At 40.6% G+C, this 15,655-nt stretch overlaps 1 protein-coding gene across 1 annotated transcript in view; it reads left to right on the top strand.

Annotated features, from left to right (window-relative positions):
* The window catches only part of LOC117517989 (roundabout homolog 2-like), a 334,769-nt gene that overhangs the window by 183,908 nt on the left and 135,206 nt on the right, over positions 1 to 15,655 (top strand). The window contains exons 3-5 of the mRNA XM_034179106.1: positions 3,696 to 3,853; positions 3,989 to 4,109; positions 7,220 to 7,358. Of these exons, the coding sequence (XP_034034997.1) occupies positions 3,696 to 3,853; positions 3,989 to 4,109; positions 7,220 to 7,358 (418 nt within the window). The remainder of the gene's footprint in view (positions 1 to 3,695; positions 3,854 to 3,988; positions 4,110 to 7,219; positions 7,359 to 15,655) is intronic.

The raw sequence follows: 15,655 nt of genomic DNA, 5'->3' as shown, positions 1-15,655 counted from the left end.
TAAGTATAATTTCCACCAACTCCACCACTGGAACATCTTATTAAACTAAAAAAAAAAATGTCAGCACCATTCTGAGGGGTCATGGATGTTTTATCATCTTATCATTGGTCCAGGCAGTGGTGTGTGTTCAGTATGTGCCTTAGCTTTACTGCTTGCACTACCAAAATGTAAAATCTTACAATTAAAAATTTGAAAGCGCACAGGTATTGGATACACTTTAAAATAGGTAATAAGATACACTGGAACAAAGGCAAATTGTTTTTAATTGTGTTTTAGCGATGTAACATGTAATGACCGTCTATTTTTCTGTGTTTCGAGCGTCAGGTTTTGCTGCCGTTCTAGCTGTCAGCTCCACTTTATAAAACACAATGCCTGGTATATGTCTTCCAGGAATATTGCTGTAATTGGGATTTCACCTCATACCGTGACATACCCAGTACTCAAGTTTTTTTTCTCTGTGGCATCTAGGCTTCACAGTCTCTCGAGACGAACTTTGCTGCTATAGAAGCAACTTTAATGTGACAATGCAAGTATGAGATAGTAATGTCACTGGATGAGTAGAGTTTTGCCTTTATAGAATAGGTCACCATGCGTATCGGAGCACGTGGCAACCAGTCGGGCGTACGTTTTTGTTGTGTTACAGCTCAGACTCATTTACTCCAGCATGGAACACCTGTGATTGACAGCTTGGCCAAAGGGCCTGATTTTCCTTTTCACTAGAGGTGTCCTCTGGGACATGGAGCTCATGCTGCAGTGTGCACCGCAATGGCAGTAATGAGGGGAGAAAGTAAACCAGATACCGAGACACTTAATATCAATTTATGTCACTTTAAAATTCACAAATGATTATTTCGACACATTTTTTTTCCCTAGAAAAACAAAGTCAGTAACAATACTTAACAAAATTGCTTAAACATTGACTGCTGCAATGTCATGTATGTGTAATGTATTTCATAATTTAAATGTTAAATCAACTGAAATCAGACCTTAACAATCTAGTCACATTCATTTATTTACTTAATTATTATTAATTTTCTCTGTTTTGGGTGTCATACAGTGCACCATATTATTCAAAAGCAGGCCTACAATAAGCATCATTACAAACTCTAGATTGTAGCATGCATAGGATCAGCACCACAAAGACATTTTACTCAAATTTCCAGCAATGCCAACACTGTTATTCCTGCATCTTAGAGTGGATATATGAGATAACAGTTATGACAGAATTAGGGTGTTGTGAAGCTGTAACCTTTTAACAACAGTAGCTCACACAGACATATGTTCACAATATGGCTTTAACAGACATTTCTTTGACAATCCTTGATGTTTTTATTCCTTTGAACAAATAAAATACAGAAGACATCCCCACAGCAGAGAAATGAACATGTTTGGGCAGCTGTGGAAGAACAAAGACAAAGTACTCATAAATTATATTCTAACTTAAGGAGTGACATAAAAATGTAACATATTTCAGGGGCCATATTTCATAGAGCTGTCATGTGGTCTGTGTTTTTGTTCCTGTTTTAGTTGCTCTTCTCTATTAGTGATGACTCTTGTAAACAAAAAAGTTTGGAGGAGTTTTAACTTCATTATCAAAACATGTACAAACAGAAGACAGTTTAAAAAATATATAGAGCATTCTGTCATCTGCATATAAACTTTTGCAAAGTACTTTTTTGGTTTCTTAACTGCAGTGAAACAACCTTTCTTGAAGGAACTGAAGTCTCTGACTTTGTCTCCAGCATTTTTAGACAAACATAACTCCATGTTATATCTTTGAAAACTGGAATCTGATAATCACCTACAAATCAATTATCTAAAGTGGGCATTAGATGTTCAAAAACCTTTGGAATTTATAAAAGCCACAGTGTAGAAACAGGTGTGCTCAGGTCTGGGAGCATGCACTGGTGCTGAGCATTGCTGCATCCATCACACCATTATACCACAGTATACCGCAGAAGTATACCATATACTGCGGTATACTGTGGTATACCTTAAAATATTACTTTACCTAAGTAACCATTCATTTGACACAAAGGCATTCTAGCAACACCCAAGGATCCTCCAAGGAGACCTAATACTATAGCTACGTAGATGTTGTCTCAAGTCACTGGTTAGTGTCTTACAACATATTCTAAGACAAGAAAGTACTTGGATCTTTGTGCTCCTGCAAAGGTGTTGGCATCACCAAACCTGTGTTGGCATCACCTCTCCTGTGACCTCATGACTCAGATACTTTTCTGATGGCTAATTTCAGGCAGTCACTGAAAACATAGTTCTTAGTCTTGATCCAAGACAATAACAATCCCAGACACTTCAGTTTCTCACTCAACTTCTCAGGTTCTCCAGTCATGGTATGGACATATGGACATTAACATATTATTCATAAAGACTTTTGAAATTATTACTTTATTCATAAAGACTGTGCAAAATATTACTGTAGCTGTGGTTTCCAAACTTTGTCTCCCATCTCCTGTGAGAAACCCAAAAAATCTCAGGCCTCCTACAAATAATCCCTTGTCCAACAATGCTGTTTAATTTGCAAACATTTTTTTTAGTATTTGAGACACTAGAAAGCAAGTTAAATTTTATTTTAGTATTTTAAGAAATCTGTCCTGAAATATGGTTTTGTTTTGTTTTTTGTTGTTGTTTGTTTGTTTGTTTTTTTACTAAAAAAAAAATGTTCTTCAACCTTTTCCACATCAGCATTCACAGGAAAAAAAAATTGGGTACATTCTTTTATTTTTGTCAGTGTTATTCAATCAAAAATTAGGAAACTGGACTTGTGTGTATGTTTCTTTTCTACAAGTTACTCGTGATTGAGAAGGTGTACACATTTAAAGTCTGGTATAGACCAAGCATGTGAACCAAGGGCCAGCTGAAAAGGTGGGACTCAGAATGGTTTCAAGTGTATAGTTACAAACAGGGTTTTCAATTGTTGTGAAAATTCAAATTGAACAAACTGTCCAAATACCCAATCTGTACATGGATATCACTTTTATAATGAGAATTCAATTTGGGATGCCATTTTGTCTGTCACAAGTTGTCATAACTGCTGTGCTTGAAGTTACCTTCATAACTGACCATGTTTTATATGCAAAAAAAGATAATGTTCTTGGTATTTTTTGTTGTGTGAACCTTTGTCATCCTATGATCCATTTTCATTTGCTTCTCATTATTCATGCCTTGGCCATGAGGTCTCAAGTCTTGTCCTTTGCCTTGAGGGTCAAAGCTTTGGTCTTGGCATTGAGCCAAGGTCCAGCTGAAAAGGTGGGACTCAGAATTGTTCCAAATGCGACTTTCATTTGTCGTGAGAATGCAAATTGAACAAACTGTCCAAATATCCAACCTGTACATTAATTTAATTTTTATATCGTAAATTCAGTTTGGAATGCCATTTTGTCTGTCACAAGTTGTCACAACCGCTGTGCTTGAAGTTACCTTAATAATTTATCATGTTTTATATGTAAAAATGTTCATGTTCTTGGTTTTGTTGTGTAAACCTCTGTCTTCCTATGATCCATTTTCATTTGCTTTTTATTAGTCATGCCTTGGCCATGAGGTCTCAAGTCTTGACCTGTGCCTTGGAGGTCAAAGCTTTGGTCTTGACATTGACCTTGGACTTGGCCTTGAGCATTTGGCCTTGACTCAAACACCTCCAAAGACTCTTTGAAATCTGTCTCCTTTTCCTGTAGTGTTGCGTGATGACTTCAGACAGAACCCACAAGATGTGGTAGTTGCAGTCAGTGAGACAGCCAGTCTCGAGTGTCAACCTCCACGAGGACATCCTGAACCCACCACCTTCTGGAGGAAGGATAAAGCTCGTCTGGACCTCAAAGATGATAGGATCACGGTCAGTTTCTTCTCACAATGCACTCATTGACTTCTTAATCGACTGTCATGTTGAAAATCACAGTCAGATGTTGAACACCGAATATTTACAGTGTCAATGGAGCCAATAGACGTAATTAAAATCATCTTCTTCCAGGTTCGAGGTGGAAAGCTGACCATCACTAACTCCAAGAAGAGCGACACAGGCATTTATGTGTGTGTGGCAGCCAACATGGTTGGAGAGAGAGAAAGTGAAACTGCTCAGCTCTCAGTGTTTGGTAAGATGTCTGTTGAGTCCATATATATTTGGACACTAAACAAACCATTATACAGCAAGATCCATAACTATTTGGACGGTGATGCAAATTTTGTAATGTTGCTGCCATACACTGCCACAGTGGGATAGAACTAAAACAGTCAAAAGGTGCCATTGGTGCCATGCTTATTTCAGTGAAATTAAAGTAACAGTGTGTAGGATTTAGTGTCATCTAGTGGTGAGGATGCAGAATATATTGTGTTGTTGCCAGTCATGATTTTGTTTCCTTGCATATCTTCACTTTTTTGGTGACAGGGATTTATGCTCCTTCACCTTCTCTTGCGATAAGCAATATGCCTGACAATCCATTTCACAAAAATGAAGGTTCTCAAACTTCTTAGCCTCCTGCTAACAGCCATTAGACACTATATGGGGGGAAACCAGTGATTTTGCTTATTTTTTATTCAGTATTCTGGCCAGTGCTGGGCAGAGCTAACTGAAAAGTTAGCTTTAATAACCATTAATCTGCTAACTGAAAAGTTAACGCCAAACTAATAAACCGCTAAAAAAAATCTAGTGGAAGTTACTGCTAACTGCTGTATTAGAAGTCACAGTTTGTCTCTATATTATATAATACTATATAATATTATTAATATAATAATATATTATATATTATATTAATATTAATTTCATATAATACTAATATTAATTATTATTAATATTAGTATTATATAATATTAATATTATAATATAATATTATTATATTATATATACTATACTCAACAAAAATATAAACGCAACACTTTTGGTTTTGCTCCCATTTTGTATGAGATGAACTCAAAGATCTAAAACTTTTTCCACATACACAATATCACCATTTCCCTCAAATATTGTTCACAAACCAGTCTAAATCTGTGATAGTGAGCACTTCTCCTTTGGTGAGATAATCCATCCCACCTCACAGGTGTGCCATATCAAGATGCTGATTAGACACCATGATTAGTGCACAGGTGTGCCTTAGACTGCCCACAATAAAAGGCCACTCTGAAAGGTGCAGTTTTGTTTTATTGGGGGGGGATACCAGTCAGTATCTGGTGTGACCACCATTTGCCTCATGCAGTGCAACACATCTCCTTCGCATCATCCGTGAAGAGAACACCTCTCCAATGTGCCAAACGCCAGCGAATGTGAGCATTTGCCCACTCAAGTCGGTTACGACGGCGAACTGGAGTCAGGTCGAGACCCCGATGAGGACGACAAGCATGCAGATGAGCTTCCCTGAGACGATTTCTGACAGTTTGTGCAGAAATTCTTTGGTTATGCAAACCGATTGTTTCAGCAGCTGTCTGAGTGGCTGGTCTCAGATGATCTTGGAGGTGGACATGCTGGATGTGGAGGTCCTGGGCTGGTGTGGTTACACGTGGTCTGCGGTTGTGAGGCTCGTTGGATGTACTGCCAAATTCTCTGAAACGCCTTTGGAGACGGCTTATGGTAGAGAAATGAACATTCAATACACGAGCAACAGCTCTGGTTGACATTCCTGCTGTCAGCATGCCAATTGCACGCTCACTCAAATCTTGCGACATCTGTGGCATTGTGCTGTGTGATAAAACTGCACCTTTCAGAGTGGCCTTTTATTGTGGGCAGTCTAAGGCACACCTGTGCACTAATCATGGTGTCTAATCAGCATCTTGATATGGCACAGCTGTGAGGTGGGATGGATTATCTCAGCAAAGGAGAAGTGCTCACTATCACAGATTTAGACTGGTTTGTGAACAATATTTGAGGGAAATGGTGATATTGTGTATGTGGAAAAAGTTTTAGATCTTTGAGTCCATCTCATACAAAATGGGAGCAAAACCAAAAGTGTTGCGTTTATATTTTTGTTGAGTGTATATAAAACAAATGCATGAAAAATAAATAAATAAAAAATAAAATCCCAAACGAGCCATTGTCTTTATAAAAAGCAGTAAATTGCAGTATTAATAGTCACAGTTTATCTCTGTATTATATTTATAAACTGTTACAGGAACGGCTCACCCGTGTTGTGTTCAATGCAGTGGGTGAGATAAATTCTACACCTTACTCATCACGTAGAGCTTCCTCACCGAAGAAAACCCACGTAGGTTTTGTCTTTACATAGAAAATACAGCAATAAGGGTCTTTGTCTTTTCACTTTAAAAAAGTAAAGATTTGCATGTACATGCTGTGTTTAAAGCAGACCACGGTAAGCACAGCTCGACAGGGGAGCTACACTCAACATGCTAACTGTCGTACGCTAATGGGAGCTCATCTCAACAGAACACTGGCCTGACTGTTGCAGACACACAACAGACAGGAATTAACATGTATGATGTTAGGGATTACAAACGTTTTTGACAGTTAAACCTTAAACCTTTACCAGCAAAAAAAAAAAAAAATGTTAGCGGACTGAAAGTTAGCAGAATTAAATTTAACGGAAGCTAACTGGTCCGTTGGTGATTTTCAAAGTTAGCTGAAAAGCTAATCGTCTAATGAAAAAGTTAGCTTTACAAATGAGTGATTAGTGATTAGCTTATTAGCAGAACTGTGCCCACCACTGCTTCTGGCCACACCACAAAATGTGAAAGATGGAATAAGTGTGTCACTTTTGGGCTGCCGTGACAACAACAGTATAGGAGGCCCACTCCCACGTAGAAATGAAGCGGTCCTTCTAAGCTAATGAGAACGCATTGATTTGTTGTTGCAAGTAATTATTATACACTAATGAACAGATGGACATGAATGAATCTTACACATAGAGGAATCTTACACAACGAAACATCATCAATAATTAACCATGTTTATATTGCTTACTTACAAACAAGGTTTGTTGATGACGTTTGTAATTGGTAATCTGCTTCTTTAAAATATTTGAGTTGAACAAATGTCTCAGTTTTTATATTGCAGTGTATTAAAGTGGAAAGCTGAACACCGACTATGGGCTCATAATTCAGACTGTCAGATTTAATTTAAGGGTAATCCCATCAATTACATTACATGCACCCAACTATAGCCCAGGCACTGACAATAAAGTTGCATAACTTTAACTTATAATCTCATTTTGCACCAAGTGTTTTTAGTATCTATGATTTGTGTATTGTCTACATCCAGAGAGACCCGTGTTCGTGCAGCGGCCCGTGAACCAGGTGGTCTTAGTCGATGAGAGTGTTGAGTTCAGGTGTCAGGTTCACGGTGACCCGCCGCCTACACTGCGCTGGAAAAAGGAGGATGTGGACATTCCCCGTGGCAGGTAAGGAATGTGTGTGTCTGTATAAGTGATACTGAAGATTATTGAAGTTTAGCTAATGAGTCCTGGTCTACAGCACACATTCAATGTGACTTGTGAAAGACTTTCATCATTGTGACAAAAGTCTTTCAATTGCAGAGAATCTCATTACGTGCTGTTTTGACTCGTGCATGACGGCACATAAAAGCACGTCTCGCTTTTGAATACAGCTCCCTTTCATGTGCACGCTTGCTTCATGTGCTGCTCTAAAAGATATAATTAGCGTTCAGGTGCACCGGATAAATCGTGTGGAAATGGTCATTCTCTATTTCATTATTTAAAAAAAAAAAAAAATTAGACAGATAGTCAAAATTTTGAGTTTTATTCATAACTTTATCTGTCTGATTTATTTTTAATAACTAATAATATTTGTAATTATTAGGGCTGCACTGATCCTATATTTTTAATCAAAAGTGTTGCAGGGGTGGTGGCCAAGTGGTTAATGCACATGGTTTCAGTGCAGAAGGTTCCCGGTTCAAATCCCACCCCTGCCACATTTCTCCATGTAATGTGGAGTTGCGTCAGGAAGGGCATCCGGCGTAAAACTTGTGCCAATTCAACATGCAGATCCACCTTGGATTTGCTGTGGAAACCCCAAGTGCAAACCAGGGAGCAGCCGAAGGGTCTTACTTTTATCAGCCCAGTGTTGGACAAAATTACTGAATCAGGTATCAGAAATTAAAAAAGAAAACAAAATTTGGCCCAAGTCTTCTCTTGCACATCTCAGTCATATTATTTTCCTTTAGGGGAGAAGAATAATTGTTTGTTTGTTTATTTGGCATCCTGTTAGTGCAGTACCACCAACAATTGGGCATTAATTTGTACTGCTATTTTCTCTTCTGTCTTACCTTGTCTAAACACACAACTTTATTATAATTATGGCAAACTAGTGATTGAAATTAAAACACTACAATAATCAGGCCCCTGTTTTTTTTTTTGTTTTTTTTTTTTTAAGTCAACACTACAGTAATGCCTCATGAACTGAATTGATAAGAGCCATATTAAAAAATAACCTTTTTTTTTTTTTTTTTTTTTTTAAATATCAGCAACATTAAAATCAGCTTGGACTGCAAGTAGTTTCTCCGTAATACATTGCACAGCTGTTCAGTTGTCAGGGCTATACACTGGATTGATTTGCCAATGTGTTCTGTGCAAATAAAAAATACAAGTTCCCAATCAGAAGTCAGTATCAGCAGATAATCAATATTAAGTGATTCAGGTCAAGATCCATGGGAAAAAAGAAGAAGAAGAAAAAAATAAAATCTTCATTGGGGCATCCCTTCTTATGAAACAGTAGATCTTTATGCTGATTTGGCAGAGGTTTTGCACCAGATGCCCTTCCTGACACAGCTCCACATTACATGGAGAATAAGTGGGGGGACTGAACTGAAAACTGCTTGGCCATCATTTAGTGTCTCATAATGATTTTTTTTTCCCTGAAATGTTAAAGCATTGTGTACAACTCTTAATCCAAGATATTTTCAAAGAATTCTACAGGTAAAAATGAGACATATTTCCAGTTAATTTAATAAAGTAACAGGAGGACAGTGAACAGGAAGGAGAGGAACAGTAGTAGCCAGCAAACCAGTATTGATCAGTGTGTCTGGTATTTATATTTATATTTGTGTATTTATATTTTACAAACTGTTTGTTTTTGTTTTTTTACCTTCACTTTTGATACTCTGTGTGCTTCTTACCCTGTGTGCTGCCATACAATGCTGCTGGAACCTCAATTTCCCTGAGGGAGTCTTCCCAAGGGATCAATAAAGTTCTATCTAACCTAATCTAATCTAAATTAGGACATGATTTCAGTAACTCAAACTGATTGGCGTTTCTCTGCAAGAATAGTATTTTTATGTCAGTTTGTATGTCATGAGAAAGCACGAGAATTAAATAACCACGTGGTCATTATTTCAGCAACTTGACATTTCAATAACTGTAATTGTGCTATTGATTCACACTAACTATTAACAATGGTGAACTGTTAAAACAAAACTTGCGGAACTATCATGTGAGTGCATCATTCTGCCACAATGCAAATGTTCCCTTTTTGTTTCTCCAAATGTTGTGCTGTTTAAAGACATTACAATTCCACATATACTTGGGTTATGTTGTTGTTTTTTTTTTGTTGTTGTTGTTGTTGTTGTTTTGTTTTGTTTTTTAAAGTAGCCTTCATTCTGTTCTGTCACGGCATTGCCAGCCACACTAGACTATGTACACGTCACACAGAGACATATGGACTTCTGTGACATATGTCACAGAACATTAAAATGAGTCGTTTCAGGCCTCAACTTTGCTTATAACTCCAGAAATTTATCTGCACAGTCATAGAAGTGTGTGACTCTGGGGGTGTTTAACCCTCAAGCGACCAAGTTATTTTAGTGACTAATATGACCGAGTGGTGTCATTTATGACCCCACTTACTTTATATTGGAATATGTCTATTAAATGATTGTTTTTGGGTTCTTCATATTTAATACACTCCCTAATATAGTTGTCATCTATCATCTAATGTAGCAAGGTATGGAATTTGATGTGTATTTTACAAAAACATAGGCAAAAAACACACACCGCTTACCTTGTTGTTACATCATATAAAATGCACGTAACCTTTATTCCATGCATTTTATTTCCTTGCATTTTATGTCATGGCATCAAAAATGAACCAATACATCATAAACAGTAATGTTTTCTTGAGTACAATATGTATTTCAATGTGGTAGGATACTTATAGCATCACAATATTCCATAATGATTCTATATCAGGGTGGTTTGACATCTCAAAGGCACGATCTTCACTGTCTGATACTCATCTCCTCAGTGGAGCTATTTTCTTCCTCACTCTAGGCATCAAGAATCAATCTCAATGGTTGTGCAGCTGTAAATCTTGCCAAATCTTGGCCATGCTTCCCTGCTAAACAGTAAAATACAATGATTAGCATTGGCAAATAGTATCAGCTGAAGCTATAATGTCAAAAATGTCATAGATATCCCTGGGGTCGTAAATGACCCCACACAAGTTTGGATTATAGTTGTCAAAGTTCGATGAGCACATGCAGGACAAATAGATTGATGAATTCCTGGTAGGAAACCTTTTTCCCATTTGAATTGGAGGAATGGTGCACCAACAAATATGCCTGGGGTCATAAATGACCCCACTCGGTCGCTTGAGGGTTAATAAGAAACTCTGTCCATGTTTTACTGCGAAAGATAAATGAAATGGATTTTGCATAATATGACCCCTTTAACTCAATGAGGCATTCCAACAAGTTGAACTCTCAGCTGTTGGGAGCTTGTAAAAGGAACCACACAGTGTTGTATTCTCAGAGGTGCTGCATGATTGGGGTTGAAAATAATCACTACCCATCTCTCTGACTGTCTCGCCGTCTGTCTGCCTACCTGCCGTCAACTGCTGCAACCCATGATTCCAGAAACATGTCCTAGTTTCCAAACTCCGTGACCTCACTTCCCTTTCTTTCATTCTTTTCCTAAACCTGTCAGCCTCCTGGGAAGTCTCTATCTGGGTCAGAGATGTGCTGCTAAAGGAGTCCTCAGACCCCCACTGATATTCTCCCCACACCCCGTTGGAATATTGACTTCAGATGGTACTTTTTCCTCACCCCTTGTGCCATTTCTTTGCCTGACTTGTCTTCGCTCTCAAAATCAGTACGGCTGGCTAGACAATTTCACAAGATCCCTCTCGCCGCAGAAGGCCCCAGAGAGGAAAAGCTCAACTGCTTTTCCTCTGCTCGTTCAGTCTGCAGCTCCTCGGAGGCTCTTACCTGGACTCGACTCGAGCTGCTGCCTTCCACAATGATGCACCGATGCACAAAAACTCTGATGCATGTAACATTTCCATAAATTTGTTATTTCTTGCTACTCACCTGATTCCATAAATGCAGTTGTTGCCACACCTTTATTACAAGACTGTTTGCCTGTCGCCTCCTCATATACAGCAGAGCATACCACGAAGCCCACGCCATAGTGGGGGTCTCACCAATATAAATATTGAAATAGTGGAACAGTGAGGGTTCCAGCTCAAACCACCTTTCATTTTACTGTGCCTTCATCTCAGCATCATTTCTCCTCTTTCCCTGCCTCTTTAACAGAGTTTGTGCAGTGGGGAGTCTTATTTGCTTCAGAATTTCTAGTGAGAGAGTAAGCTGAGCGACCTTATGTCAAAAAGTGATTTATGGCCCTGTCAGCCAATCAGAATCGATTACGTCACTAAGCCCCGCCCCTAACCCCCACCCCTTATGACGTCACAGCCAATCATAATCGATTATGTCACTATGCCCCGCCCCTAAGCCCCGCCCCTAAGCACACCCCTGGCTCCTCCCCTAGCCCCACCCCAAGCCCCGCCCCTAGCTCCTCCCCTAACCCTGCCCCCAAGCTCCACCCCCTAACCCTGCCCCTAGCACCTCCCCTAATCCCGCCCCAAGCTCCGCCTCCAAACCCTACCTCCCCTCCCACCCGGGTCTAATATTTTAATGTCATTTTATTTCATGAATTAAAGAACGATTAAAAAATACCTAGATCTTTTTTAATGTATTAAAGAATTAACTAATTCTGAAATAATTAAACATAAATCAGTGTCTAATATTTAATACCCCTTTAATATTTTTTAATTCTTAAATTAAAGCGTGTCCTTTTATGGTTTTTAATGCCTCAATTAAAGAAGGATTAAAAAATACCCATATCTTTTGCACAATTATGGGAGGTTTTCTTCAATTTAGTGATTAAACACGAATATTTTAATACCCCTTTAATATTTTTTAATTCTTAAATTAATGCGTCTCCTTTTCTGTTTTTTAATTCTTAAATTAAAGAAGGGTTAAAAATAACCGTCTCTCGGCTGTAACGGCTGTAAGTCTTTGCAGCAAGACGGTCAAATACCCACGCATAGAGCTCCTCACGGAAACATGACCCCACGGCTGTAATACCTGTTGCAGACGCTAGCTGTGTGCGTGTGTGTCTGTCTGGGGGTGTGTGTGCATGTGTGTGTGTGTGTGTGTGTGTGTGTGACCTGCGCAGCGGGGGTGTCACGCCGGATGGTCTTTTACAACATAGTAGAGAAGCTTGAATCTTTGGTTGAAGCTTGAATGTTTTATTACATCCGATTTCCTGATGACGGGGTCGTTCGCTGGGCTTGTTTGAAGACGGAAAAACAAAGCTTATTCTTAGTCACGATAGATGCAGTTTCTTTTAAGATATTACCCGGTCGATCAGGGGCTGCGGGACACCCGCTGATAAGAGATGCCGCCCGAGGTGATGAAGGCGGAAAAAACAAAGTTTCTTCTCAGTCACGCCAGATGGTGTTTTTATTCATCCGAGGCATTGAATTAAGCCCAGCGGGCCGAAGACAGGGTTTAAAAATCCCCTTTTCAATGACAGAGTGACATACAGCATCCAGCATGGCGAGACGAACTTCGATCCTCCGTTACATCTGTGAGACGCCCGTGAACATCACCATGACGACAGAGGGCTCACTCGCTCCAAAAAAGTGAGGATGACGTCAGCCGCTTGAGTCAGCCGATACCGGAGGAAGATTTGACGTACGGCCTGGAGAGGCCCGAAGGTTTAACTTACACGTTCGATCCGTATTTTGCCCTAGTACGTTTCTTCACTCTGGCTGAGGGTGAGACTGCCACTCGAGGAACCCCGCGGGTGGCGCTTACTTCCGCCGACTGGGGAGTGTTCTCCACGGCTGCAGGGTCGATGATTCGTGACACGGTCAACCCTGAGCCTCCAGGAGATCGGACGCTGGAAAAGAGGAAAACTCACTTCCAACTCACCTGGCTCAGCCCCCAGGGGCCGTGCTATAGGGTGATATTTCAGCGGGGACCTCCTGACGCTGACTCTGAGGGTGAAATTAAATTGGAGAGAGTTAGTGCCAGCGGCCGCGTCAGATCCATCACAGCCGCGGCTGAGAGCTGGGAAGAGTTGTTCAACACCTGCGACGAGAGGATTACGGGCCTTTTTACAAGGTGTCTGGCCTGGAGGGACGTGATCGAAGTCCGAAAAAACTTGGCCCCTCTTTTTACTTAAAAAAAAAAAAAACTCTGCCGTAGCTCCTCCCCCGCATGCACGGGGATTTCTATAAAAAAAACCAGCGGACCACATCTCATTTAAGCATCGGACGACGAACCAGCATGAGCTCCTCAACCTCCCCCATTGCACCGGCCGATGACATCACTTGTGACTGCGCACTCGCCTGTGGAAGAGACCTGCCATCCCCGGGGCAGGCCTGGACGAGATCCGCCGAGCCGGTCGTGAACCAGGACCGGCGCCAGAAGGCTTCACGGACCCACGGCGGGTACGAGACCCCGTGGGGAGTTCAGCTCGAACCGGTCTGGGGTGAGATCCATCCTTCTCACGCGCTTTCTAGCCCGGGAGGTGTGGGCTCTCTTCCCGCTGTCACGGAGGCCGCAAGTCCGGGGGAGGTACAAGACCTCGAGCGGGCTGAGAAATACGCCACATCTTACGCATCAGACCGGCCAGACGGGTTCCTGTCAGAGGAATTCCTGAAAACGGTGAAAGTCGGCATGGCCCACTTACTTTTGGCTGTGATCAAAAGTTACAGACAAAAACTCTGTTACGGGTGTGAGATCGATCACCCCAGCCAGCGCCAGCACGAGTGCCTTGACCCGTTAAATGAATATTTCTTTACCGGACATTTTGAGAGATTAATGGTGAGACTATGGAGACCGACCTTCATTCCGGCTGTGGTAAAACTCCTAGCCCAGCGCTTCCTCAACCCATCGGCGGCGAGGGTCCAGGGGGCGGTAGAAAACATCCTCACTGAGCTGAAATACACTGATAATTTTGAAGCAAAGATCAACGAACTGTACACGTTTCGGTGAAGACGCCGATCTCGACCTGGAGGGGATGGTAGCCGTCTATAACCCCGACGACTGAAAAAAAAACCTGCATTTTTTTTTTTTTTTTATATCATCATTATATTGTTTACAGTCATGGGTAATTGTGTGATGAGTCTCTTTCAAAGCCTGCGGGAAGTTTATATTATACGTGGACTCTCGTATAAGCTGGAGCGGGCCGTCATTCGCAGGCTGGAGACCCCAGACACCCCGTCTTCAAGCGTTATGGAGAGGGTCTTCGACGTTATCAGACGTCGCCCCGGGCCCGAAGTCTGGACAGAACATATCTACAACGCGGCTCTCCATTCATCTGAAAAATCTCTGTACAACGTATTACTGAAAATCTCTGTTTTGACCACAGACGATTTTACACGGTGTAATCCGCTGCACCTGCTCACATTATACACAGCTGGAACTGCCCAGAGGGGAGATTGTTCCTACACTTTTACAGCTGAATACTGAAATAAGCCGTAAATGCGGGGGAGATGTATTACTCAGAGTTTTCCAGTTTTGTACGTGAACGTATACTTTTTTCCTCCACGTATGTTGTGTTTAATAAACATGAACGTATACTTTTTTCCTCCACGTATGTTGTGTTTAATAAACATCAACAATGTTTTTTTTTCTCTGTGTGTGACTTCAATGAATGTAATAAAGCATATATTCTAAAACTTAGACGGTCAGTGTTCTTTCCAGTAATATTGTTGAAAAAAGGGTGAAATGTTTTCAAATCAAATTTATATAGCGCCAAATCACAACAAACAGTTGCCCAAGGTGCTTCATATTGCAAGACAGAGTCATACAAACGAGGTTTTGGTGGAAAAAAAGGTTCTCGTATGAATTTATGCAGGGTTTTAACACGGTCTTATTAAAAGGTCGAGGCTGATCTGTGAGCGCTCGCCACGGTACTGAATCAGAGTTCAATTTAACGTCTCCAAGAGCGGCTGTATTAAAGGCCCGCGCTCATCGATTTGCTAAAAACACACGAAGATACATCGACGTCCTGCCGTCTTTACTCACGGCTTATAACGAGAGTTATCATAAAAGCATTAAGATGAGACCGAATGAGGTTAAGTGTTTCAAAATTTGTACGGGGCATCCACCCTACGCAGGAGGCCTGCAAAGTTTAAATATAAGGTCGGAGATATAGTCAGGGTCTCCAAGCTCAGGGGAGTTTTTGATAAAAAATATGAACAAAGTTTTACGGATGAAATGTTCACGGTGTCAGAATGTATACAACGTGCACCGCCTGTTTATAAATTGAAAGATTATGACGGCGAGATCATTGAAGGTTCATTCTATGAACCAGAATTGCAGAAGGTTAAAATAGCAAAAGACAGACCGTATCAGGTTCAAGAAATTATTCGTGAACGTTTTACCAAG

This window comes from Thalassophryne amazonica, chromosome 9 (genome assembly GCF_902500255.1).
Source record: "Thalassophryne amazonica chromosome 9, fThaAma1.1, whole genome shotgun sequence".
Lineage (NCBI taxonomy): Eukaryota > Metazoa > Chordata > Actinopteri > Batrachoidiformes > Batrachoididae > Thalassophryne > Thalassophryne amazonica.
This window is presented reverse-complemented; position numbering and strand designations above follow the sequence as displayed.